General features: G+C 36.5%; 1 protein-coding gene across 1 annotated transcript; it reads right to left on the reverse strand.

Annotated features, from left to right (window-relative positions):
- Positions 1-851: 851 nt before the first annotated feature.
- On the reverse strand, positions 852-27,138 carry LOC134750285 (alpha-tocopherol transfer protein-like). The gene is made up of 5 exons (XM_063685446.1): positions 26,873-27,138; positions 7,929-8,088; positions 6,799-6,979; positions 4,460-4,651; positions 852-1,684 (listed from the first exon to the last, which is right to left on the reverse strand). Exons 1-5 carry the CDS (start codon positions 27,018-27,020, stop codon positions 1,445-1,447), a joined length of 921 nt encoding a protein of 306 aa, XP_063541516.1. The 5' UTR covers positions 27,021-27,138; the 3' UTR covers positions 852-1,444.
- Positions 27,139-27,621: the final 483 nt, after the last annotated feature.

Consider the following 27,621-nt stretch of genomic DNA (forward strand, 5'->3'; position numbering starts at 1 on the left):
TAATGTGGTTCAGCGACCCAAAGAGGGTCTTGGCCTCCGAAACAAGAGCAGGCCACTTATCCCGATCCTACGCCGCTTCCTGCTAATTTATCGGCCTGAAGCTGCCGCAGATCTGTCCCAACGCAACGCTATCTCCCCAGCGATAAAGGTGGGTCGACCCACCTGGCGGCCACCAGTCGGTCTTCCCAAGTACATTCAAGTTGATTGACATTATGTAATTAAGTATCAACACCAATGTTTTATTTTGGTGTTGGCTGAGTTTTCTCTTCCATTTATGAAAATATTTTGCCACTAACTGCGACATTCAAATAATACTAAATCACACCTGAACGAAGCTAGATAATTATTCGAGTTCGAATTTTTGACCACTGTTGGGAGCTTTTGGATTAGTTGGGTAGTTTGTAGTTTTGTAGTACCTATTATAAAATTCAATGAGCCTGGGAAGTTATCTAGCGAAAAATCATAATATCGATAGCGATTCAGAACGTTTATCACACCAAATATAGCACCTCACCGTTTTACTTGATGCTAAACTCGACCATAATTTATTTTCTCGCAACCTAGATGACCATTACATAACTAGGCCCCTGTAACAACTCTCTTTGGCCTCCTAACCACATAGTAGTACAACATAATCCCGCAAGGATTACGCTCATGTAAAAAAAAACTCTCGATCATCTTATCCTAACTGCGGGCGCAGGGCGCAGCATGGTTCCATTTTTATTGCCTGTCACTATGCCCGTCACTTTAGCACTTACATATTTGTTAAAACGTGACAGACATGGTGACAAGCGATGAAAATGCGACCGTGCTACTGCCGCTAGCTGCTTCGATAATAAAAAAAAACAATACCGTAGTCACTAGTCAATATTTTTTATTTTTTTATTAATACAGTAATATTTCTTAGGTCTTAAATAATAGGGAAACTTAAAGTACCTACCTACTTAATTTATTTCTTAACATAATAATTACTAAGCAAACGATAATTTGAACATCAAACTTTGAAGTATTATCTTTCCATTCGTTTGTCCTACTTTTGCGTACTACGTACACCAAGCGCCCAAGTTACCCGACACATATTGTTTACAACATATTTTAGCCTGCTTTATATGAAATTATAAATTATAATGTCTAAATAATGTCAAGAATACGCGCAATCTGTTTCTCCGGCTCTACGCTTACGTGTAACACAATAAAGTAGTAAATGACAAATTGATCAAAAACACCTTTAACACGAAACAGTCGAATACAATTCCCTTGGAATCACATTCTTCTTCATTCTTTGGTGTGTTTGTTACAGTGACATTATTTTAATAAAAGGTAAATACAACTCCTCTTACCCTATATCCCCATCACGAACTGCGTGGCCCGCACTCTGCAATTTCTGCAACCACTCACACAAAAGTTTTACGCGGCATTTTTAAAAAGTTTAATGAACCATAGACTAATCGATGTCAAGTTTTCTGAAAGCGCCAACCGCGCCATAGATGTCGCTGTCTGTCGACTTGACGTTCGAGGAGGAGAATTCGTTAAGGGTGCGCAGGTAGTCGCGGCTCTCGTCTATGCGGTGCCGCCACTTGCGGGCGAGCGAGTCTATGGACTCCTCTTCGCCGCCCCACTCGGCTGGCAACACTCGCGCGGGGATTTGCTCGAGCAACTCGTCCACTTTGGAGTGCAGATAAAACTGTAACAGAAAAAGGTTCATTTTATTTGCCATCGGTCGCATTGCGTTCCTTAAATATAGCTAGTATTATGCTAAACTTCGATCACGCTAAGTTGGTAAATGACTTGGCAGTGCATAAGATATCCCATAAGAACGCCATACTTGACGGTAGCAAATTGGTATAAAAACTTAGGGTCTTATCTCACGATGTGTTTCCTCTCTGTCGCACTTGTAAATTCGTTCGTAAGCGTGACAGGGAGGCAACACGTCGAACCTTATTCGCGGTTCAGTTGAGATACCCTCCATAGAGCTGTATACATTTTCTTGGTGGCCGGGTGGTGGCCGGCGACTGGTCGGACTATAAAATTTTTTTCGCGGGATTATCAAACGCGATCCATCTAGATATCTATATGTACAGTTATTAAACGGGAGGGCTCACACACACGGTTTATTTCTTAGATTCAGGCCATTCAGGCACATTATTGTAACACGTCGCTCAACTAATAATACAGTTACGGCCAATAATGACTTAATTTTTGACGCAAATGCAAGTGTAACTGACTACTAAAACAGGCATGAGCACGTAATTGATAAAGTCTTAATTGTTTTAACAATACAATCGTTAACAGCCATAACAACGCGATAAAGGCCAGTTCAACTTATTTCCTCTTAATTTTACTGAAGACAATGAGAGCCTCGCTGAGTGACAATGACTCAGGAACTTGCACTCATGACTGTTATGACTTGGTGTTACTTCACTCAAACAATATTATATTTTTACTGACGGCGGTGTGACGTGAAGAGAATACGGACATCCAGGTATTTTTTTAGGGTTCCGTACCCAAAGGGTAAAAACGGGACCCTATTACTAAGACTCCGCTGTCCGTCTGTCCGTCCGTCCGTCTGTCCGTCTGTCCGTCTGTCACCAGGCTGTATCTCATTTTCACAGATGATGTATTTCTGTTGCCGCTATAACAACAAATACTAAAAACAGAATAATATAAATATTTAAATGGGGCTCCCATACAACAAACGTGATTTTTTTGCTGTTTTTTCCGTAATGGTACGGAACCCTTCGTGCGCGAGTCCGACTCGCACTTGGCCGGTTTTTTATTTTATACGTATATCTAACGAAATAATATGGTTTTATCTTCTCATGCTGGTAAAGTCCGTCTTTATGTTATGTGTAGATTGCAAGTAGTGGTTTTTTTATGATCTAATAAAATAATCTCCAAAATGTCCAAACCAAAACGTACCTTTAGGTGTTTTTTCGTAATCTGTAAAAAGACTGAAAAGCAGTGTCTCGTACTCTAGCATAAAATAGGTACCCATTTTCTGCTCCACTTATTATAGCCCTCGCTACGCTCGGGGACTTGAACCGAAATGAAATTGTCTCTGGTACTAAAAAATGGGTCGTTTTATACAATCAACTAAAAATCGAATGTGAATGAAAATATTGTTCTTTATTACGGAAAACAATGGCATCATTAAGACATGTATTTGCGCCTACAAGTACCTTAAGCCTTAAATACCAATTATACGACATATGAGGAATTTTAGTTTAAAATTGTACCTATATATTATATGTACGTAATTGTACTTACTTAAACGCACTCTTAATGTTAAACAAAAGACTAAAATATAAGCTTGAGCAACCCGTCCCAAATCTAGAAATATATCGGAAAAGCCCTCATTATGCAGCAGTAAAACGCGACATACTACTCAGTCACAGAATTCCTTGATGATATTTTTCATAAGTAATATGATTTTGATATACCGTTATTATAAGGCTTGTTTATGTTCTAAAGTTAGTAATACTTATTAATAGTTAGCTTAAGAAAATGTTTGCAACCCCCTCCTGGGGTCCATGTGATACTTACTTATATACTCTGTATTTTTTGTAACAATTTTTTTACATAGTGCAATAAACAATATTACGATTATGATTAAATGTCGCTATTGCCAACTCTAAGTAAATAGGTAGGTGACAGATATTTACGTAGTATTACAGCTCTGCGATTTCCGCTGGAGGTATAATTTAAATACCAAAGGAATGTTGGTTTTATTCGTTTACCAACAGACTGCATTAAGGACAGTCATTATGAGTCATACTTGATGTCGTGATACCTGAAAAAAAGCGAGAAAACCTGAACAATACCTATCTCAAGTTTCGTCTTTCAAACTTAAAAGGCTATCAACCAAAGGATCAAGGTCCAACGGGTACCCAGTGGCTTAGGAGACCTGAAATCTTTCGGCAGATAAGTGCATGCCTACTGCTCTGCATTTTTTAACTTTCTCATGTACCATTTGTTCAGGAGGGTATGTATCAAATATCAAATGAATGCTCAACGTCGAAAACTTATACTCGTTACAAGCGCTGCGAATACACTGCGAGCGAGTTGTGGGCAACAGGACGAATATTTGAGTAGAACTAGAAACACTATTATTTTTTATTATTGGTGTGTTATAAAAATGGCGTCGCATGATTGGGCAAGCCGATCCCGCGCTACGGGAAAAAGGCGAGGCAGAGGCGAAATGGGTGAGCGCGCCGACTACATGGATGCGTTTCAGCCGCTGCGGGTACGCTGCGTGTGCCTGTGCCAGCCTGCTAGGTGGACATTAAGGGCCGGTTGCACCGTTTGTGATCGTTAAAGAGTTCACTAAATTTCATTGTATGGAAAGTTTCATAGTAAACCGCCGGGGCGCGCCGGTTAACGTTGATCAGTCTGTCAAGTGCGGATGGTGCAACTGGCACTAAGACGAATAATCAAATAGAACAGATTGATAGGTACTAACCCGCCGTTTGACTTTCTCGTTCATGCAGGACCGCATGAGCTGTAGCGAGGAGGCGATGAAGCTGGGTGCGCCGACCACGTGGATGCGTTTGAGTCGCTGCGGGTACGCCGCGTGTGCCAGGTGGATGCCGCGCCGCACCGTGCCCGCCGCCGCCGCTACGCGCGCCACCAGTGACGCGCGAACCGATGATAACTGGAAGAGTATTCGTAGTAAAATAAGACACCTACCCAACTTTTCGTATTTACCAAAGTATTAATTTTTTTTACAAAAGAAAGTGACCCAAGGCAATAAACAAAAGTGACGTACAGAGCAAATACGTTGCTGATCTATAATATTGTTTTCCCCTCACTAGCTCGGAAAGTTGTCGTTTATCCTTCAATACAAGCGGGGAAAAACGCGTTTTATCCACTAGTGGGGAAAGTAATTTGCTTGACAGATAACAAAACGTAAAACGCTCATGATAATGGTTCGTTCGATATTAATTATCTTTAAATAAATGGTTTGAGAATCTAATAAAAAATACCAAATTTAGCTTTATTTAATGAATTTAAGTCATGAACCTTAAAATTCCATAAGAAACGTTTGTTTTTTTATAATTATGTTAAATATAATTCTGAACGCACAAGTTGAGTCGATGCAATTTCAAAACGCATCGTTGACATTTCATACATCAGAAATGTCAACATTGTCAACAATTTTTTTACTTAAAACCTTTTCTCACCGACTCGCGTAAACATACACAACTTCCAGAGTTTTCTGTTATAATATCGTAACGAAATGAGTGATTCCAGTGATGACGGTGATCTAACGCCTGTGGATGTTGCACTTTCCTCGCTATAGTGACGTGAAAAGTTTTGTGTTACACACGGGCGCAAATGTATTTTACTTCTCGTGTGTTGAAACACTCGCTACGCTCAGGATTCTATTTTAGAACGACTCGCTTCGCTCGTGGTTCACCTATAGAATCCTTTCGTTTGCTCGTGTTTCAATTCTACACTCGCGGGTAAAATACAACTTTGCACCCTTGTATAACAAATAACTATTGTAACGAGTGTTTCAACACACGAGAAGTAAAATACATTTGCGCCCGTGTGTAACACAAAACTTTTCACCTCACTATAGCGAGGAAAGTCCAACATTCACAGGCGTTAGATCATCTTCATCACTGGAATCACTTATTTTTTTACGATATTATAATAGAAAACACTGGAAATTCGGTGAGAAGTGTTTTTAAGTAAAACATTTGTTGACAATGTTGACATTTCTGTTCTGACGTATGAAATGTCAACGATGCGTTTTGAAATTGCATCGACTCAACTTGTGCGTTCAGAATTATATTTATATAAATAAAAAATCTAACGTTTCTTATGGAAATTTAAGGTTTATGACTTAAAATTATTATATAAAGCTAAATTTGGTCTTTTTTATTAGATTCTCAAACCATTTATTTAATAATAATTAATATCGAACGAACCATTATTATGAGCGTTTTACGTTTTGTTATCTGTCAAGCTACTTAAACACGCTCCATCCAAGGTCAAATTACTTTCCCCACTAGTGGATAAAACGCGTTTTTCCCCGCTTGTATTGAAGGATAAACGACAACTTTCCGAGCTAGTGAGGGGAAAATAACTATTCCGGCCCGGCAACTATGGGCATGCTGCACACCAACGGTTTAACTTAGATTTTGCCTCATATTGGGTTTAGTAACAGCGACCTTATTAAAACTAGATCATGCACCATTAGGAAATATATGAAGCGCAACTTCAATCGCCTGCTCCTAGAGCAGCCATATACTCAACTTTTTTTTGTGAGGGCCACAAAGACCGTTTTGCCTTGTAGCTCCGGGCCGCAAGATGAATTTGCTTAAAGGTTCGGAATAGTTCGGATGGTAAGGTTATGTTATGTATCTAATTATCTATACCAGGATCACCTGGCGGGCCACCTTAAGAGTCCCCGGCACGGCAAGTTCGGTTCTCCATAAAAAACGTAGTTAGTACGCTCTCATTTTAAAACGACTAGCTACATAGATTGCTCTGAAACTTTGTACTTACTTGCAATAGGATAAGGTATATATCTAGGTCTTAAATTAGTTTATGTAGCTTCAGATACCATAGTAAAAAAATACAGCGAATTTAAGTTTTCCATACAAAACTTGTTTTTGCTCTGTTTAGATCTTTTGAAGGAGGGTATATATGAGAGGCTGTATCCGCGTTGCGACTGGCTGTGACAGCTGCGTGGTTTCGCACCCCACCGATGTGAGGCGGTCAGTCAGTCGTCTTTTTGTGGATGAAGTGGCGTCTAGGGAGCCCGTCGTGAGCTTCGGCTTTTATACTTACATCCCACACGAACGCGTCGCCGGTGATGGCCTTCTCGTCGCGCATGCGCGCGTCGGCCACGAGCAGGACAGCACGAACAGTCGCCGCTATGTCTGAGCTACTCTCCGGGTACTGCGGCCTGATGCGGAATATGGTCACTCGGAGCCCATCGTCTGTGAGCTTTGGCATCGGCACGATGTCCCTGAAAGAATATGAGGGTTAGAATAGATAACTACGATAGCACAGTACATTTACATCTGTTTTTGAGAAAACTAACAATATTGACGCTAACTGTAAGACGCTACAGAATATAACATCAATAGCAGAAGCCACCAAAACCGTTGGAAAAAGATCACTCCATTGACTTGACGTAGCTTCAATTATAAAATCACAGTGTTCAAGATAGCTAATTACAATAATAGTAGGCATTGGACGGAAGTACTCGTCATTGTCATTACTCACTGTCATCTTAGTTGTCATTATGTGAATTGAGATACCTAGCGGCTTTTCTTTTATACTAACTATCACTGGCCACTGGCAAGGTATACGAAAGTGGCATATCCAAGTGGGTTCCTTAACTGTACCTAGGTAAATTATATACATAATTTATATAGTCAATATTTGACGACCGGTCTGGCCTAGTGCGTAGTGACCCTGCCTGTGAAGCCGATGGTCCTGGGTTCGAATCTTTATATATATATATCGTTGTCTAGAAGCGCTGGTGGCCTAACGGTAAGAGCGTGCGACTTTCAATCCGGAGGTCGCGGGTTCAAACCCCGGCTCGTACCAATGAGTTTTTCGGAACTTATGTACGAAATATCATTTGATATTTACCAACCGCTTTTCGGTGAAGGAAAACATCGTGAGGAAACCGGACTAATCCTAACAAGTCCTGGTTCCCCGTCAGATGGCCGTCGCTTTCGTAAAAACTAGTGCCTACGTCAATTCAATTCTTAGGATTAGTTGACAAGCGGACCCCAGGCTCCCATGAGCCGTGGCAAAATGCCGGGATAACGCGAGGAAGATGATGATATATATATCGTTGTCTGAGTACCCATAACACAAAGCCTCCTTGGGCTTATCGTGGGACTTAGTCAATCTGTGTAAGAATGTCCTGTAATACTTATTTATTTATTATTTATAATATTTACATAAAGTTGCAGATATCGTTAAGCGGCGGGTCGTTGAGCGATCGCTGCTGGTACAGGTCCCTGTGGCGCCCCCTGGAGGCGCAGAACGCTTCGAACTTGGTGCGCGCGCGCTCCATATCCATGCGGCAGCCGCGCACGAATAGCTCCAGGAAACTTGTGTCTGGAAGATAAATTTACCATTTTATACTTATTAATTGTGTTTAAGCTTAAAAGACCAGATGGAAGTGGAGGAAGAGTAATTTTGGGTTGCGCAAATAACTATGGTAAAGTTTTATATCTTTCCATTTCTTTCTCATTTTTGGTTGCGTATTCATGGTTGCGCTTCACAGGAGCCCGTAGTCCTACATGGGAATTTTATGAGTGCATTGCTGTAAGAGTAAATATTGTGTAATACTTAAATACAATAATTTTATTATGGAGTTAAAGGACAACATCAGGCAGCACCTGTTACGGGGTTATTGCGGTGACAACGATCATGTTGTCAATGTTGTCATCACGTGTTCATAAAGAGTCAATTTATAATATACTTGTTCTTATGACATAATAGAGAACCTAAGTTACTTCCTACTAATTTATTCAGTTTTATATTTCAGATTTTTCAGTTCAAGTTTGTATGACTGGAACAATTTACAAAGGTGAGTTACATAAAAATTATTTAATAGAATGAAGAGGTATGTGTACAAAATACACCTCGGTCGGATAGGTCGTTCATAAATCTACATGTACCCTAAGCTTGCATTTACATATCTACTTTCAATTGTTGCATTCTTGGATATAGGTAGTACATACATACCTAGTGATTAATTCATAATTAATATAATACTGCGTGCATTTGACGTAATACATATGGACTAGATTTAGTAGACTTACAAAAAATATCAGTTAGGTTTGGTATATTATTTGGTCTGAAGAGAAATAAACCTCACATGAAAAACACTGAGAGGGCGAAACTAAATTAGCATTTGGTCGATCTGTATAGTCACGATTTAAATTTTAGTACATACATATTTATATAAGGTAAAAAAGGTAAGGTAAGGTAAGGTACTAGGTTTAGTAGTTCTGATATTTATCTTGCAAAAACATGCATAACGTATGTATATTTTATTTACGCAAATTGCTTCAACAGATATAACCACCGGTTTCTTTGTTTCATCTCTATAAAAAGTTGTAACGAGTCCCATTGAAGAGATTTTTCCTCAAACTGCTATTTCAAAGCAAAAATGAGACGGCTTCTGCGAGTTCTGCGTGACAATGATCTTCAAGTTGATAAAACCACACCTATTCTATTGCGTAAGGGAGGCTTAAATATAGAGCAAATTGAGTCTAGTCTACGATTGTATGTAAATGACATGGTTGATCAGTTGATGTAGGTAGTAAAACGCGGTCGCGTGCTAATAGAAGAATCTTGCCATTATAATAATTTGCTTTGATGATGAATGAGAGTACCTAGGTTATATTATCCCTGTTTAACTTAATTATAACACAGCTAATAACACGATTGTAATAGGTACAAAGTTATTTGTATACAACGTGAGCACGTGATTGTTGTCCCTGACTCTCGTATAGATAGGTACTTGCTCTCTTTGACAAATATCTTTACTTATATTGAAAATACAAGATTGAGTAACCTATAAATAGTTAGACTACCAAAGTACCAACCAACAACCTTGACAATAGTACGCGTACTACATAACAAAAGGTCGTTTAAAATCGTATTAAATTGGCAAAAGTGCCCCGTAGACACAAAAAGGGCCATTTATTTCTGTAGTGTCGCAACTCGCAACTCTCGCAAGCCACTTGTCGCTTGCAGCGATTTCGAAGTTAGATTAAATAGGTACTTACGTACTTACCACAACTATTTACAATTTGCAACTAAGTAATTACCTACAACTTTTAAACAAGGAAATGATTACTACATACTACTTTTACTTAATACTTAAGTTTGAGAAGTTTTGGTAAAGAATTGGTATAAAGCGCTTCTATCGACCGCAGTCTGAACTGAACCAAAAAGGCCATACTAGCAAAGATACGGGGAGTACATAATTACACATGATTTTTCCCCTCACTAGCTCGGAAAGCCGTCTTTTATCCTTTAAAACAAGCGGGGAAAAACGCATTTTATCCACTAGTGGGGAAAGTAATTTGACCTTGGATAGAGCGTGTTTAAGTAGCTTGACAGATAACAAAACGTAAAACGCTCATAATAATGGTTCGTTCGATATTAATTATCATTAAATAAATGGTTTGAGAATCTAATAGAAAATACCAGATTTAGCTTTATTTAATGATTTTAAGTCATAAACCTTAAAATTCCATAATAAACGTTTGTTTTTTAATAATTATGTTAAATATAATTCTGAACGAACAAGTTAGTCGATGCAATTTCAAAACGCATCATTGACATTTCATACGTCAGAAATGTCAACATTGTCAACAAAAATTTTACTTAATAACTTCTCACGTAAAAGTACAGAATTTCCAGTTTTCTGTTATAATATCGTAAAGAAATTAGTGATTCCAGTTGATGAAGATGATCTAACGCCTGTGGATGTTGCACTTTCCTTGCTATAGTGAGGGGAAAAGTTTTGTGTTACACACGGGTGCAAATGTATTTTACTTCTCGTGTGTTAAAACACTCGCTACGCTCAGGATTCTATTTTAGAACCACTCGCTTCGCTCGTGGTTCAACTATAGAATCCTTTCGCTTGCTCGTGTTTCAATTCCACACTCACGGGTAAAATACAACTTTGCACCCTTGTATAACAAATAACTATTACTTCTTTTTTTATTTTTTATAAAATTTATAGGAGACATTCTTACAAAGATTGACTAAGTCCCACGGTAAGCCCAAGGAGGCTTGTGTTATGGGTACTCAGACAACGATATATATAATATATAAATACTTAAATACATAGAAAAACACCCATGATTCAGAGAAACAAACATTTGTGCTCATCACACAAATAAATGCCCTTACCGGGATTCGAACCCAGGACCATCGGCTTCACAGGCAGGGTCACTACCCACTAGGCCAGACCGGTCGTCAAACTTCTTACAAAGAAAACGCAAATACCTACCGTTTTGATACCTACACAAAAATACAATGGAGTTACCTTCGGCGGGCCGCACCCCGCACCGCGCGCACCGGCACAACGCTAGGGTTGCCGACGCTTAGAAATGACAAACATCAATAGGTATTTATCATGAGAAGGAGAGTGAAATAACATGAAATCTAAATCTTAAATTATGTATTTTTCCCCTCACTAGCTCGGAAAGTTGTCTTTTATCCTTTAAAACAAGCGGGGAAAAACGCATTTTATCCACTAGTGGGGAAAGTAATTAGACCTTGGATGGAGCGTGTTTAAGTAGCTTGACAGATAACAAAACGTAAAACGCTCATAATAATGGTTCATTCGATATTAATTATCATTAAACAAGTGGTTTGAGAATCTAATAAAAAATACCAAATTTAACTTTATTTAATGATTTTATGTCATAAACCTTAAAGTTCCATAAGAAACGTTTGTTTTTTAATAATGATGTTAAATATAATTCTGAACGCACAGATGAGTCGATGCAATTTCAAAACGCATCATTGACATTTCATACGTCAGACATGTCAACATTGTCATCAAAATTTTTACTTAATAACTTCTCACGTAAAAATACAGAATTTCCAGAGTTTTATATCGTAAAAAAATGAGTGATTCCAGTGATAAAGATGATCTAACGCCTGTGGATGTTGCACTTTCCTCGCTATAGTGAGGTGAAAAGTTTTGTGTTACACACGGGTGCAAATATATTTTACTTCTCGTGTGTTGATACACTCGCTACGCTCAGGATTCTATTTTAGAACCACTCGCTTCGCTCGTGGTTCAACTATAGAATCCTATCCCTTACTCGTGTTTCAATTCCACACTCGCGGGTAAAATACAACTTTGCACCCTTGTATAACAAATAACTATTTCACCTCAGTAGTGAGAACATATTAAAGGTTAAAATGTATTCCGAATTTGTAATAGACCCCGAAGTATAAAGTGGCAGTTCATGGCATTCACTAAATTAAAAAGCTACTTTGTTTCACTCCCTGTAGTGAGGAAAGTCGCACTTTCCTTACTCCAGGGAGTGACGAAAGTAGGCTTGTTCGAGCTGCTGAGGTGAAAAAGTTTTTTCCACAATCTGAACCAGTGGGATGAATATTATGTGTGCAACCATTTTAGGGTTAATATTTAACGAAAGTTAGCACAAATAAATTATGCTAATGTACATTAACAGCGTTAAACTTGCTTAACACTAACTGCGAATAACACATGGAATAAGCAAGTTAGATATTAACTAGTATCTATAGTTAGTACTTGTCCTTAGCTAAGCTACCATTAATTGCACCTGTCACATACCGTAGGATTACCTCCTCATGTTGTGCAAGGCTGACCTGAACAATGATGGAGGACGGTCCGGTCAGTTCTCATTGCGAGTGAATTACAAATTAGAAGTAAGCCATTTAATATTCTGAGCAAAACGGTGTCAAAGCTGATGGTAAATAATGTAGGGTGCGTTGGGGTAAGATTGAACGCGTTTTTCATGCGGGATAAGATGAAAAGTCACCCGTAATGCTTCGGCATATGGACGATTTTTCAGGATTTTCAGAAATCGTATTTTTGGGAGGCTTGCTGAAACCGGAATACCGTTGGCAAAATTATATAAAGCTAAAAAACGATAGAGTAGAAAATAATTTTTTTTTTCGTTTAACAGATATTTTATTTATTTTCAACCTTAAAAAAACCTAAAAACGGGTACTTATCAAACCGCCCTCGTACTTAACCTAGAATTTATGTACCTATTGATTGTATTGCTATTTTTTTGTACCATCAACCTATCATGTTTTGGCAATAAAGTGATTTGAAATTATATATTTAAGCCTATTCTAAAATGTTCAGTAATGAGAGGGGTAATTTGTACTATCCGCGTGTATGGCTATCACTTACGAGGTTTTTCGGGTTGGGACTAATTTTAGTCACCTTTAGTTATTGACAATAAATTCTTCACGCTTGTTACTTAGTGTAGAGTTGTCAGTGTCAACGATAACGAATTGGACATTTAAAAGACTTATGTAAATCCAACTTTAGTGCCGTTATTGTTTATAGAACCTCATATTTACAGTATATGACAATGAAAAGGACGACCGGGGTTATAATACTATACTCATGGACAAATTAAGAGTAGCGCATACAAAAAGGTTTTATTACTGGATTATACAGCACCTAAAGTAATTTCAAAATCACTAGTAATTATTTTAAACTTTTTGTTTTGCGTTTCTCTAAATTTGTCCATGAGTGTAGGTGTATATTTCATTTTACCAAGACCATGAGACTGCAAAAGAGATAACATTGTAAGACCTTCCTAGTCATGACTATTGATAGTCGTAATAGTAGTGAACACGTACTTGGAGCCAAATCGTTTAATACGCTTCAACAATATTATGACAGATTTTACGACAAGGTTATTTGTATGTATACATTGTATACAATACTTATTTACCGATTAATAAATACAGGTGTTAGGTTATGAAAAAACCTAGGTAACCTAGGTAGGTAGTAAACCTAGGTAACGAATAGAGAAACAATGAGGGGTTACCTTTTTTTTTTGACACAGGGTTAAATGCATATACGCATCTCACCCTCCGGGCTGGGGAAGCCCATTGGGGGGGTGGTATGTGGGACTCGCTCCTCCCAAGGCTCCCTCTAGTAGTCAGAGGGAGAGGAGGAGACGGCGTTTCCGTCACCTGCCATGTGATCGCTAGCATTCTAACCACGGCGCCTCCCCAATGAGGGGAGTAACCAAGGTTAGTTTATAAAATTATAATTAATTAATGTATTGCGTGAGGCTTTTTGTGATTTTTGCTTTGTTTTTGATCTAAATAATGAAGCATTTTCAAATCTTAGGACAAATAGATTTTCAAATCACAATGACAGTATGTAGGTATAGATACTGCGCTAGGAGATTCCGCCCTATAAAGCTTTTTTTTATATATTAATTAATTATTCTTAAAAAAGGGGAACGAAAAGTGTCCTAATGACACTAGCAATCAATAAAGGCGGCCGGTTTTAATCGTAAGGTAAACAAACTATATACATAGACCTAGATAAGTTTTTGTCAGCCACTAGATTCCTAAGACATTCTAAACATTCTAGTATATTTGCTTTGTTCAAATATACGACTAGGTGCAATATAAATACGTAGCGTTATACGACTTGTACGTAATTATTTTGATATGGGAGATGTTTTTAATTTAAAGATTGTTTACATACCGATGTATAAGTCCCAAAAAGATTTGAATACTTATATTTTTATTAATACTTTTATATTTTTGCTCTTGTAATTGAGCCAACAATGTATGCCCCTTACTTACAATCCCGAGGACAATCGATCCCTCCCACCCACCCCACCCCATCCCAGACCCAGACCCAGTTCACCCAGACCCAGTTGGTCGTTAATTGGATTTTTCTCGAATTACATGTTGATTTCCACGAGAACAAAGAAGTTCCCCGCAAGAATGCGGCTTGAATACAATGACTAGAGTAAGTAGGTAGGTACATCAGTATCTAACTATGTAAGCTGAGCTAAATGAAGACTTCATAAATGCCGATAATCGGTGCTGTTTTCCCGCAATAAAGCTAAAAGCAACCTGTAGAATAGTCTGGAAAATGGAATGGCTAATAATATCGCGGCATTACTGCGAACCGGTAGAGCGATGTAAAGCCTGTTGGGCGAGTGACTGTATGAACTGCGCTTGATACTAGAGTCATCATTTTTAATGTCCTTTGTAGTTAGGTAAGTATTAATTTCAAGTTTTGCATGTGTTTCATGTTTTTACAGATAAGAGAAAAAAGACGTTCGCTGTTTGCTGTTCCCTCCGCCGTAAAGCTAAACCCGAGTGGTAATTTACCTACTTTATGTCTTGAAATTCTTGCTGATTTAGGGGATGCTTTCCACTGTACTCCATAAATATTTCCATAAAGCTTTTTCTTTCCATGAAACTTTCCGCATATTTTTGGCATATTATCTATGTAGGGTTTGTACCTTCTTTATTTTAGCTTGTATTGAAATCCTGCAACCTAAATAGTCGAATTTATCAGCGCTAATTAGGTGATGCGTCTAATTTCTATGTAGTCAGGCACTTGACTTAATATTCCTTCAATGCACAATGTGGTGTCATCATTAGTACGCAGCGCCGTTATGCAAGATTACGTGAACGAGATAACCGCGGGCGCGCGTAAACTTACAGAATGTGACATCGATGTGATGTCGCGAGGAGTGCTCGGAATTACGATGATTCATGAAACACTCTTTGTGTAGAATAAATAATTCTTCTTTGTGCAAATTTAGAAGGTCACAAGAATGCGATGTCGCTTCTTACGAGGCGAAAAGTTAGGAATGTCTAGATCTGCGATTGTTATAATTATCTAACATAAAGTTTTGATCTTAATCAAAAAACAGATGACATATTGTCCCATCTCAGATAAAGTAACTACTAAAATAAATAAACTATAGCAACTGTTTCTTCTAAGTAATTCTTTATCTACCAACTTAATACAGGATACAGGCGAATACTTAAATGTTCAAAATGTTAAATGACTCACAGCAAGCATCAACGACCGTCACTGACCTCATTATAAGTAGCGATATCGAATTCAGTAAACAACCTACATGGCTACAAATATATATGTATACGTATGAATATTATGGAAATGGGTCTATTTTTTGACGCAAAAATACTACTTACACAAGCCAAATTAATATCCAAATATTTTAATATTTTGTTTTCATATGGAATAGCAACCGACAGTCTCGTATCGGATAAGCACATAAATGTATAGTTCCGCATTTCTTTATTGGCTCTATATGTTAATCGTGGACAGACGACGGATATGTGACTAATTAAGCGGAAGGTTAAATATTTCTTGACCTTCTCAAGTCAGAATGTAAGTATAGCTGGTCAAGCAAATCATGTCAGTAGAAAAAGGCGGCAAATTTCAAAAATGTAGGCGCGAAGGGATATCGTCCCATAGAAAATTTGAATTTCGTGCCTTTTTCTACTGACAAGATTTGCTTGACCAACTATAGATAAAAACCGGATAAGTGCGAGTCGGGCTCGCCCACCGAGGGTTCCGTACATTTTAGTATTTGTTGTTATAGCGGCAACAGAAATACATCATCTGTGAAAATTTCAACTGTCTAGCTATCAAGGTTGATGAGATACAGCCTGGTGACAGACAGACAGACGGATAGACGGACAAAGGAGCCTTAATAATAGGGTCCCGTTTTTACCCTTTGGGTACGGAACCATAATAACATATAGGCTATTAATCCGCTAAGCCTTGTTCTCCAGGCTGCTCGACTCTGGGTCACCTGATAAGTACTTTTTCAAATCTTATATAGGGCATATTTAATGGATCAAATAAATCTTGAGAACTTTCTTCTTATTTTAGTTTTCTGCTAAGTATCGTTGCAGCCATAGACGAACAAAGTTGCAGCATTGAGCTACTTTGGAGCCGGTTGTACGAGTGCCGGTATAAGGCGGCGGTTATGCGGTACAGTACAGACCTACTAAAGAGTTCAACGCACTCCGAAATTATCAATATCCTTCTTTTTAGGCCAAGTTATTTTTAGTATCCATAAAGGAAAAAACACAGAATTTAAAGTTCCTAAATAATTATATTTTAGATGGCTGATCGAGGGAGACCCTTTAAAATAAGTACAAACTTCAGGACTACTTAGTGCCTTATTCCGTCTTTAGATTTTCTCAATTTTTCTTTTAGGTATAAATACAATATTAAAAAGTAGGAAAATTACTAAAGTTACTAGAAGTTGTTGATTGTTTAGTTTTTTTATAATTTTTTTGTGAGCCTAAGTACAAATTGTAAGAAACTGTGATCTCATGAAAGTTTATTATATATTTCTTATGTATTTTATTTTAAACCCATCTTACAATTTAATTTATTAAATTATTAATGGAATGATCGATATATAAAACAATTGTTACGATTTTGCCATTAGTTTATTTTTAATGAATTATCGAAAATGACGTCTGATAGACTCCACATCAGTAGTCTTTCTAAAAAAGTCACCACAGTTGCAGAGGGTTAAAGAAGTCACACTCCCACACAGAGGCCGACATGAATTCACTGATTAATTTGTTTTTAGGGTACACTTAAATATTACTACTCCCGTGCCCTGTCCAGAATCTGTTTTTGAGTATAATGAAAATTCCTTCCTACTAAAAACTGCTGTACATTATAAAAAATAGTGTTAAGTGCGAGTTCATACATTTGCTACTTCCGTTTAGTACCTAAAAAATGTATGAATGCGCACTAAACACTAATCAATGTGTAAATTAGGACTAATACTTAAATTTCATAAAGTGCAGTATTTATATGGTATAATACGGCATAGATTTATACAGGGTGTTCTTAGCCATTGGACAAAGCCGAAATGTACATTTGCATTAGGGTATTTAGAATCAGTATACCAAATATCATAACAACCGGTGTAGCGGTTACGAAGAAGTTAACAAATAACAATTTTTTATTTTGGAGCAGCCTGTATGTGTTTATAGCTCCTGAGGTAATAAATAGTATGAAACCTTCTTTGACCTTATTGATTATCTTTTTTATTTATGACATTAATAAAATTCTGACTTTTGACAAATGTCATCATTGCCGCACATTTTCGAACAAGTTGTCAAAAACACTGCCAATGGTTAATACAGTTATGTTTCTTTTTGTTGTCGATCATTGGAATTAATTTTTGTTCGAAAAATTATTTTTTTCTTTTGTTCTAATTAAAAAAATATTAACGTTAGAGCATTCCTGAGAAGTAACTCTACGTGGTATTTCAGGGTTTGTCCAATGGCTAAGGTCACCCTGTATAAATAAACGACACTTAATAAATACGATTTTTGATGGAAACGGAACTAATTGTCAGCCAATACATGATCAAACGAACTTCAAAGTGAAGTTCGATCAGTATTATATGAGTAAGCTTCATTCGAAGATATATTTGTAGGTTTGTGTATAAGTGCACTACGTATAGGCATTTTAAACGACTTTGAAACAAAATTATGATTTTACGTGCGTTCGTTGCCTCGCAAGAATAAAGAATGAGCAATGGCGGCAAGCCGCGCGCCCCATCAAGACTAGGTGGAAAAGTAGGGATAGACCTGTTTGAGTTAAAGTTTCTGCTACCCACTTTAAACATGCGATGAGTTGCCTAGTAGGTTAAAGGACTACCTGGTTTTTATATCTAAAGAATGAAGCTTGAGAAATATAATGTGCAATATTTATCGCTTGGTACAGTCATATTATGTGAGTATGTATTATGTAAGTAAGAGTACCTAAATATTAATTCGGTCTAATACTTTGATTTTAGAATCTTCTTTTTTAAGTTTCTATTACTCAGAATCGTTACCACAAGATATGTCTTTTCTATCTTTTGACTTTCCGGATCGTCACCGTCCGAATATTTATTATTGGGGAATTTTATAACATGAGGTTTTCTTATTCAAAATCGCACTTCCGATGAAAACAAGACACAAAAATTGTTTGTCCGCGGTTCGTCACTATTTACCTAGTAATCAACTCAATTTTTCAAATAGTTACATCAATCTGAGACATTTTTTCGCTAGTATCAAAAGCCGAACGATTGTGGGTAAGAAATACATTTTAAGACAATCATAATATATTTGTATAACCTGGCACACGGACCACATTTGTTTATTTCATTTTCTACATTAAATTCATTAGGCCTTCCAGAAATACATGAATTTAAACTAAGGCGTTTCTGATGGATAAATCCTGTAGTAAGTGGGGAGGGGATATAAAACTTAACAGAATTTTACCTATTTCAACCAAACCCCAAATAGAGAACAGAGGACCCACGTGGGCGGAACCTTGCCAATTTCCAAAAGTTGTTCGAATTGCAAAGCGAAGGCTGCACGGAAGTCAATATGTTAACACTAAAAGAGCGCAACAGCTATATACACTAATAATGTTTACTCCCTTTGAGTTTTAAGCTAAAAATTCGTCCAGTTTGTTGCGTTTCTACCGTGATGCTAATAAGTCCTATGAGCATACAAGTTCGCAGCGACCCACCTACGTTCTTGGCTCGAAACGGCAGCTGTTGGCCATACGGAAGTATTGCACGCCTTACGCGTTTCCTATTGGCGAGATGGCATCTATATTCATAAAGTCCATTTCTGACTGCTATTATACCAGAACAAAGGATTTGGAAGTTTTGAATGTGGTTTTGGTTTATGGTGCTTTGTTTACCTACGTGCTTTTCCGACCTTCACCTCCGGTTTTTTGCTCTCACGTTATAATTGTGCGCTTGTTATTATTATTTATCAAAAAGGGCACGTTTGTTGTTCGGTTAACGTTATTTAATGTTTTCTGCGAGCTACGCGATCTTTATATTAATTTAGCGGAGTGGAATACCTATTGTAGAATATTTCATATAGGTAATCAATAAATTCCAATGAGTACAACCTTTACTGGTGGTATTCTCCGGTCTATGTGATGAACTGATGAACATAGGACCAAGTGTTGAATGTTTCCCAATAATTTACCTACCTATATTGGGTAATTTATGTAAGGTTAGGTATGTACATCTTGAAGGACCAGTTAGATTATAAAATATTTTATTCCGTATGGATATCCTTGTGCGGGTGTCCTGGCGCCAAGCCGGGTCCGCCGGCGGGGAGCGCCATGGTAGAGTGTACTCGATCCCATGGCGCCCTCGCAAACGGCAAAGAGGATATGAAACGCCGGAGTGGGTTTAGTGGGTAGGGCCAGGTTCTCCCTCCCCTCTCGCCAGTGAGAGGGGACAGGAGCGGCGAGTCCCACACACCCCCCCATCAATGGCCTTCCCGCGGCCGGGGGGACGGTGCGTAACAGCATTCGCCCACTCCGTTAACAAAAAAAAAATGGATATGGATATCCCTAACCATTCATCCGTCTTTCCATATACATTTGGAACATTTTAACACAACAAAAACGTTTATACTTGCAGATATAAATTGCGAGCAAAATTTTCCGCGGATACTGCATTATTGCGTTTGCTTGTAAACAACTAAACGCATATTCATGGAGATTGTGAAAAAAATACGACCATTAGTTAGGTGTTATTCCAATTGCATTCTGAGAAAGGGTGTCGAAGAGCTCACGTGTGTAATGCTACCTAGCACGACCACGGAAGATTTTGTAATTTCTTTTGAGGTACAAATTCATGAAAAAAAAGTACTATTTTTACTGTTATAAAAAAATTGTACTCATACGGTTTGGGCACTGTGACATAGGGGCCGTGATAGTGCTGGGTAGTACCTTCCTGGCACGACCACGCTTTCATAAGTGGTTTATTCAACAGTAAAAATACTATAAAATAAATGTACTTTTTTGTACTTCTATAAAAAAAAATTGCTCATACGGTTTAGGGGAAGATGCTATTTGGCACGACCACGCTTTCATAAATGGTTAATTTAACAGGCAAAATACTACAAAACAAATGTACTTTTTTGTACTGTTATTAAAAAACATTGTACTCGTGCGGTTTAGACAAGGTGACATAGAGGTCAGGGTCGTGCTCCGTACCGAATCGATATGCCATCTGGCACGACCACGCATTCATCAGTGGTTAATTTAATTGTCAAAATACGACATAGAGGTCAGGGGCGTGCTGGGTTTGGGTAGATGCTATCTGGCACGATCACGCTTTATTTTGTGACATAAGTGGTTAATTTAATAGTCAAAATACTACAAAATAAATGTACTTATTAAAACAAATGTAGATACCTAATACCTACTGTTACGGTATGGTTACGGTTTAGCAAGGTGACATTATGACATATAGTCCACCTAACGAGGAAAATCGGGGGAAATAATTCGTGTATGAGCGAATTTTGACCTCTATGTCACCTTGTCTAAACCGTACGAGTACAATTTTTTTAATAATAGTACAAAATTTTATTTTGTAGTATTTTGACTGTTAAATTAACCATTTATGAAAGCGTGATCGTGCAAGATACCATTTTCCCCTAAACCGTATGAGCAAACTTGTTTTATAGAAGTGAAAATAGTACATTTATTTTGTAGTATTTTTACTGTTGTGCCAGAAAGGTACTACCTAGCACGACCACGGCCCCTACGTCACAGTATCCAAACAGTATGAGTACAATTTTATAACAGTAATTACAGTTTATAACAGTACAAAATAGTACATTTTTTTTTCATTAATGTGTACCTCAAAATAAATTACAAAATCTTCCGTGGTCGTGTCAGGTAGCATCACACGCTCAAGTGAACCAAGAACGGGCTTTCCAATTCTACATAGGTATTAGTAGTTACGTGTCGTGCGGTCACGTTACACTGGTTCGCCCCAGAGTTCACCTGGACTGAGCTTGCGCAAGCATTCGGAATACACGGAATACACGGCGGCGGTTATATTACCTACATTAATTAAACTCGCTGCTGATGTTGTTGTCTTATTTTGGTAGAACCTACACAATGACTATAATTAGAATTTAAAAGCTGTCTGACTTTAAAGAACGGGAAACTAAACCGATTAATATTTTTTGCACAAAAGGTGGGTTTGTCTAAAGGACATTTTAAGGTTTAGATTTTTGTGGTTCTTCGAGGCTGAGAATAGATTTTGATCTTAAGGTTTTAAAATGAAATACTTACTGTTTTCCACATGAACAATAGTAGATATGGAAGTCTATAGTTCAAGTTTATACCCTTCGGTATAAAGAGGCAAGTGTCATTCAAATTGCTCTTTAGTACTTACCTCTATAGTCTTGCCATAAATTCTGTCACTAATAAGTGATTTATCCCTATTCCCTAGTATTTATGATTTTTAAGTAATTAATTAAGTTTTATATTATTAATAAAGGGACTATTAACGAATAGATATAAAACGCCTAATGATTGTCTCAATACATGACTTTTAAAGAACAAGCGAATCGTCTAAAACAAGCACCATTTTTTGCAGAAATTCTTATTCTGGTAATTTTTATTTAGGTTACGATGTATTTTTTATATATTATTTTATGTATTTTTTGTCTGCATACAGATCTCAGGAAGAGGCAGATGTAGTTTACAAAGTACGAGTAGTTGCTTCATTTGTTCAATTTTGTTCTTTAAAAAGCATATGTATGTACGCAAGGGATGAAAATATTTATTTATTTATTTATTTTAAACTTTATTGCACAAGAACAAGTACAAAAGGCGGACTTAATGCCTTGAGGCATTCTCTACCAGTCAACGACTGGGCCAAACAGAAATTATGGTGGGTGCAGTGCGATGCGAAAAAAAATGTTCTAAATATAAATTCTAATACTAACGCCAATATACAAACTAGTAATATTTATATACTGTAATACCTTTATAAACTACATAAATAAACAATATAAATACATATACAAATTTATTATATAATATACATAAATATCATGTTGTCATTAGACAGTTTTTATTTGTAATTAGATTCTCTAATTAATATACCTATAATATATGTCATAACTATTAATTGACAGTTGTTCTGTACAGTTAACAGTATACATATTTATAAATAGAATAGCCAAGTACCTATTGCATTAATAAAATATTACGTCTCCCGCTTATATGAAATTATTACGATACTATGATAATGTTTGCATGACGATGTATGTCATGTATGTTGGATGATTGTACAAGTATTTAATACAATTAAAACTCAAAAATCAACGTGCTCACTAGCGCCACTGTTAAATTATTGTGATTATTTAAAATTAACGATAGATATTCAAAAAAGGGGGCCGCTACGTACTGTATTTTGTATTTAGGTACCTTTTGAATACAATATAATAGTTTTTACGTTGCTGGATTCGTCAATCTATGTATCCAAACTGTAATAGATGTCATATAGGTATATTAAAGAAAAAGTGACGAAGCCCTCCAGTGGTGAAGGCCGGATTCGAACCGGCGTCTTTAGCTATCGCGGCTGACATCTATTACAGTTTTTAATTTATATATAGTATTGTGACTACTTTAAAAAAAAAACACAAATCAAAATATTTAATATAATAATTGTATTTGTTCTCAAACTTGTTTATGTGTCCAAAGTTAAAACGGCCGTTTTTGTTTTGAGTTCAAAGATACATAAAACTATTTTAATGTACTTATTTAAAAGGTACCTAAATATAAAATACAGTACCTAGCGGCCATCTTTTAAATAATCACAGTTATTTAGCAGTGGCGCTAGTGAGCACGTTGATGGGCTCTTAACGTTCTGGAAAGGGCTTAGAAGAACCTAAGGAAGTCAACACATCTCTAATCGTCAATCTAGGCTACAAACTATATTTGGTAGAATGTACTACAAAATTACTTAACGTGTAAATAACGAAACTACGTAAATAAACTAAATACTATAAATTAAAACTTTATTATAAAATTGTCTCCTGTGGCATGTGCCGAGGATGCTTGCAGCATTAAATTTCCTCGAAACCTCAAAAGGACCGAGAGGTGTCGACACCCAAAGCAACAAGGTCTTAATTGGTGCCGAGGCCCCTATATTGCTATGTAGGAAATTGTGTAAAAGTACATTTAGTAGGTATAGATACTTTCGCATTAGTTGTATAAATAGTCGCACGTACGTGTCTCATTTATCTGTATATATCTCGGTTAACGAGTAATATATGCAGATGATCTATTAATGACTAGAAATAATATCTAAACAAACTAAAGTAATACTTAGGAGTATTCAGAATATTTTTGAGCTTACATAATTCGATAGCTTTATAAGAAATACTTGTATCCCCAGGCTCTTATCTAAAAATAAAAATATACTTGGAGCAAGAAATCGGCTACAAAGACCGATTGAAGTACTTAATCACTAATAAAGAGCCCTTCTAAACAAAACGTGTACCTACCTAACCTAAGCAAACGAGGCATTCTAATTATTTTTAGGGTTCCGTACCTCAAAAGGAAAAAGCGGAACCCTTAAAGAATCACTTGTGCGTCTGTCTGTCTGTCCGTCTGTCACAGGCCATTTTCTTCAAAACTACTGGACCAATTAGAATGAAATTTGGTACACATATGTAAGTTTGTGACTCAAAGACGGACATTTAACGTTAACAAATGGATTTTAAACATGGGTGCCACTCTTAGGGGGTAAATGAGAAAATAAAAACAAAGTTTTTTAAACTATATCGTGTTACCTACATATAAAATGAAAGAGCTCATTTTAAGAATCTCAAATATATAATTTTTATAATTTTAAAATAAATAGTTTAGAAGTTATTTAAAAAAATAGCCAAAACATGACCCCCCCGTTTATATCTGAAACTACTGGCTCTAAAATTAAAAAAAAAATACACGTAACAGTTTTTTACCTATAGATGTCAGGAAAACCTATTTCATAATTTATTTATTGCTTTTATGGGTTTTACAAGATTTTTAAAGTATTTACATGTTCCAGCATAAACCCCGTTGGGCACAGCAATATACATAAAGACTTATTCTAGGACTTAAAGACTAAGATTTAAAAACTAGCACACACTAGCAGGTAACAATATTAAGGCTTGTAATTAAAATACTCCTTTATATTGTAAAATGAGTTTTCAATCAAGAACTTTTTTAGTTTGTTAAGGAATATTAATTCTTTCTCTATATACTCAATTTTTGGGAACAAATCAAATTATTTTATTAAATATTTTGATTTGTGTGTTTGTGTCTTTCTCTATATGTTTTAATTCTAAAGGGATGTTGTTATAATATACTGTTACTGCCATATGATAAGGACCGGAATTCACTATTTTTAGATTTGTGAAGGTGCTAACTAATTTGTTTCTTTTCCGCAGGTTTTGATTTCTTGGAAAGTTATCTCTTGTTCTCTCAAATAAATGTTTTTGTTTTTTAACAAATTTACATAATTCAAAAATGTACAGTGAAGTTAGCGTTAATATTTTAATTTTTTTGAAATAAGGGAGGCAACTCTCCATGTCATTTATATTTGCTAGTATTCTTATAAACTTTTTTTGTAGCAAGAACAGCGACTCTACGTTTGTGCTATTTCCCCGTAAGAAATATATTAGAAATCTGGAGTCAAGCGTGAGTCGGGCTAATTATGTAAGTACTTAGTTCTTGATCCGACCCCTACTTACGGGTTTTTTAAAGTCATTTCACTCGTGTTTCATATAAAAAAACAACATTGTCAAAAATTGTGTAATGTACGGAACCCTTGGAACGCGAGTCCGACTTGCACTTGTTTTCTATAAGTAGGTAATTCTATATATATACCCGATCTAATAAGAAAGTTATTAAATTAATTAATTAGGTACATGCATACGAAAATGAGGTTATTGTGCCGCGGAAGTCGCTGATTCCGCATGTTTGTAGCATTGTATTGTACGAGTACGAGTATTGTCCGCCAACCTTCAATGTGTTGACTACGATTTATTATAATATTAGCATAAAAGTAATGTAAACAATTATTAGTAAGTATCATTTAAGTGTAGAATGTGGATTTGTTTACATATTATTACATTTATGGTTTAAAAAAACAGGCCCTATGTAATTATAAATATTTAAAAACAAAAAAAAATACACTCCTAGTGTTATCTCTTGCATATCGATCACATCGATCCATATTTAGAACAGTTTTTAATCATTACTAAATTACTAATATACTCGTGTAATTAGACTTACGTTTGTGAATTTATTTGATGCAAACATTTCGATGCAAGTGTAGGTACCTATGCGCACTTTTATCACAAGACAAAAACCGGTGTTGAAATCGCCCATCGAGGGTTCCGTACAAATTTAATTTTTAGTATTTGTTGTTATAGCGGCAACAGAAATACCTCATTTGTGAAAATTTCAACTGTCTAGGCTATCACGGTTCATGTCATGAGATACAGCCTGGTGACAGTGGAGACGGACAGTGGAATCTTAGTAATAGGGTATGAAACCCTAAAAACAGGTTTTTGTGACACCTCAGTAAAATACAATAATAAAGAAAGAACTAATAGTTCAAAATAAGCATTTTTTTACCTATAAGTACCCACAAATTTTAAACAAAATAATATATTATATTGTGCTATATAAATAAAATATAATTGAGTAGGTAAGCAAACTTTATCATCAAGATATTTTTGATCTCTACCTATATTACCTATAATCGAAATATGTATTTATTAAGTGTATTTAAAACGAAGTAAATTGAGTCTAACCGTCATAGTAGCTAGGAGCGGTACTAAAATGCAATTATCTCCGTGCTAAGGCTGTAAGGCTAAAGTTTAGCTTCATGAGGGTCATAATTATTATCCGAACATGTTTTAGTCAGTAATAAATATATGGCAAGTGGCAACCAACATTCCACCATGCTGTCGCTCTTAAATAACGCTACTTTTTTAATACAAATTTTACTTTGAAACTAGGATTTTCAAAAATCTTTAACTAAGCCATTAAATATTAAGAGATCAAAAATAAGATTCCTAGGATTTTCAGAAATATTAAGAGAGTAGCGGGTGACCTCGTATAATATGATCAACCTGCAGGTAACAACAATATGCACATATGTATGTACTTACTTGTAAACTCGCAAAAGTAAACGAATATCAATTATTTAGAGTATTTTAGAGCAATGAGAACATGTACACATTCATCATTAGATAATAAAATTACGATCAGGTTATATATAGATATTAAACTTCTATTAACGCAATTGCCTAAAACGTCTCTATTTCAATAGAATTTTCTTCTTAGGTACCTTATTTTACGTTGTTAGAAAATATGAAAATAATGAATGAATGAAGGACATTATATCTAGGTCAGAAGTAAAGAGGTCCTAGAGAACTGTATTATCCTCATTCAGTAAAAAGTATTACATTCCAAAAATATTGTATATATAAATACCTATGCTCTCAGGCCGTGGCAGATGTGGCGAAGCAGCACACATGCTCCTGAGGTCCCGCACCCCTCTTTCAAGGTCCCCTTCTCCTTCTCCCAACTCCTGCTTAATCATCTCCAGCTGTTTCAGCGAAGGTCCTTGCAGCAAAGCCATGGCACTACACTACATTCAAAGTTCACGATTAAAAAAAAAAAATTGTTCTCAATTTGAATTGAACGAGTAAATTGCAAGCTGTGGCTGAGTAAGGACAAAACTGCGAGTGGCTTGCGAGCGGCCAGTGCCTTATATAAACAAGCGTCGATTAGAAAATGTAAGGACGGTTAGGGCGCACGCACACTATAGCTATTTTTTTCTATAAAACACTGTCTCTAAACTACTTTTCAACTTTTTTGGTGTTTTTATATTCCTATTCATTAATGACACCGATTGTAGCTATAAAAAAGTATCACACATTTTTGTACGAAAAAATCCATTTTCCGGCGCGTCACGCATATATCAAGTATAAAGAAAAACAATAATTTAACATTCACACGACAACGTGACGATCCGGAAAGGACAAATTGGGATTTTTTTTACTGTGAGACTAGGTCGACCTGTGTAAAATTGTCCTATAATATTTACATTTAGGTAATTAACACATTCATTGCTCGCGCGAGCTACGTGCTACAAGCGTAGCCTATAACAGGGTTTTTCTCGTTTGTAGCGAAAAGCGCCCACGAACAGAGACCCCACCCCTAGCGGATCGCTGACAGTA

Source organism: Cydia strobilella, chromosome 19 (assembly GCF_947568885.1).
Source record: "Cydia strobilella chromosome 19, ilCydStro3.1, whole genome shotgun sequence".
NCBI classification, from domain to species: domain Eukaryota; kingdom Metazoa; phylum Arthropoda; class Insecta; order Lepidoptera; family Tortricidae; genus Cydia; species Cydia strobilella.

What these genes read in the sequence shown, in the direction of transcription:
- LOC134750285 (XM_063685446.1), bottom strand. Translation starts at nt 27,020, where the DNA reads ATGGCTTTGCTGCAAGGACCTTCGCTGAAACAGCTGGAGATGATTAAG. An exon ending in GCCACGGCCTGAGAGCATAG is followed by an intron (nt 8,089 to 26,872) that starts GTATTTATATAT and finishes TTTATCTTCCAG; the next exon opens with ACACAAGTTTCCTGGAGCTA. An exon ending in GCGACGCGTTCGTGTGGGAT is followed by an intron (nt 4,652 to 6,798) that starts GTAAGTATAAAA and finishes ATACTCTTCCAG; the next exon opens with TTATCATCGGTTCGCGCGTC.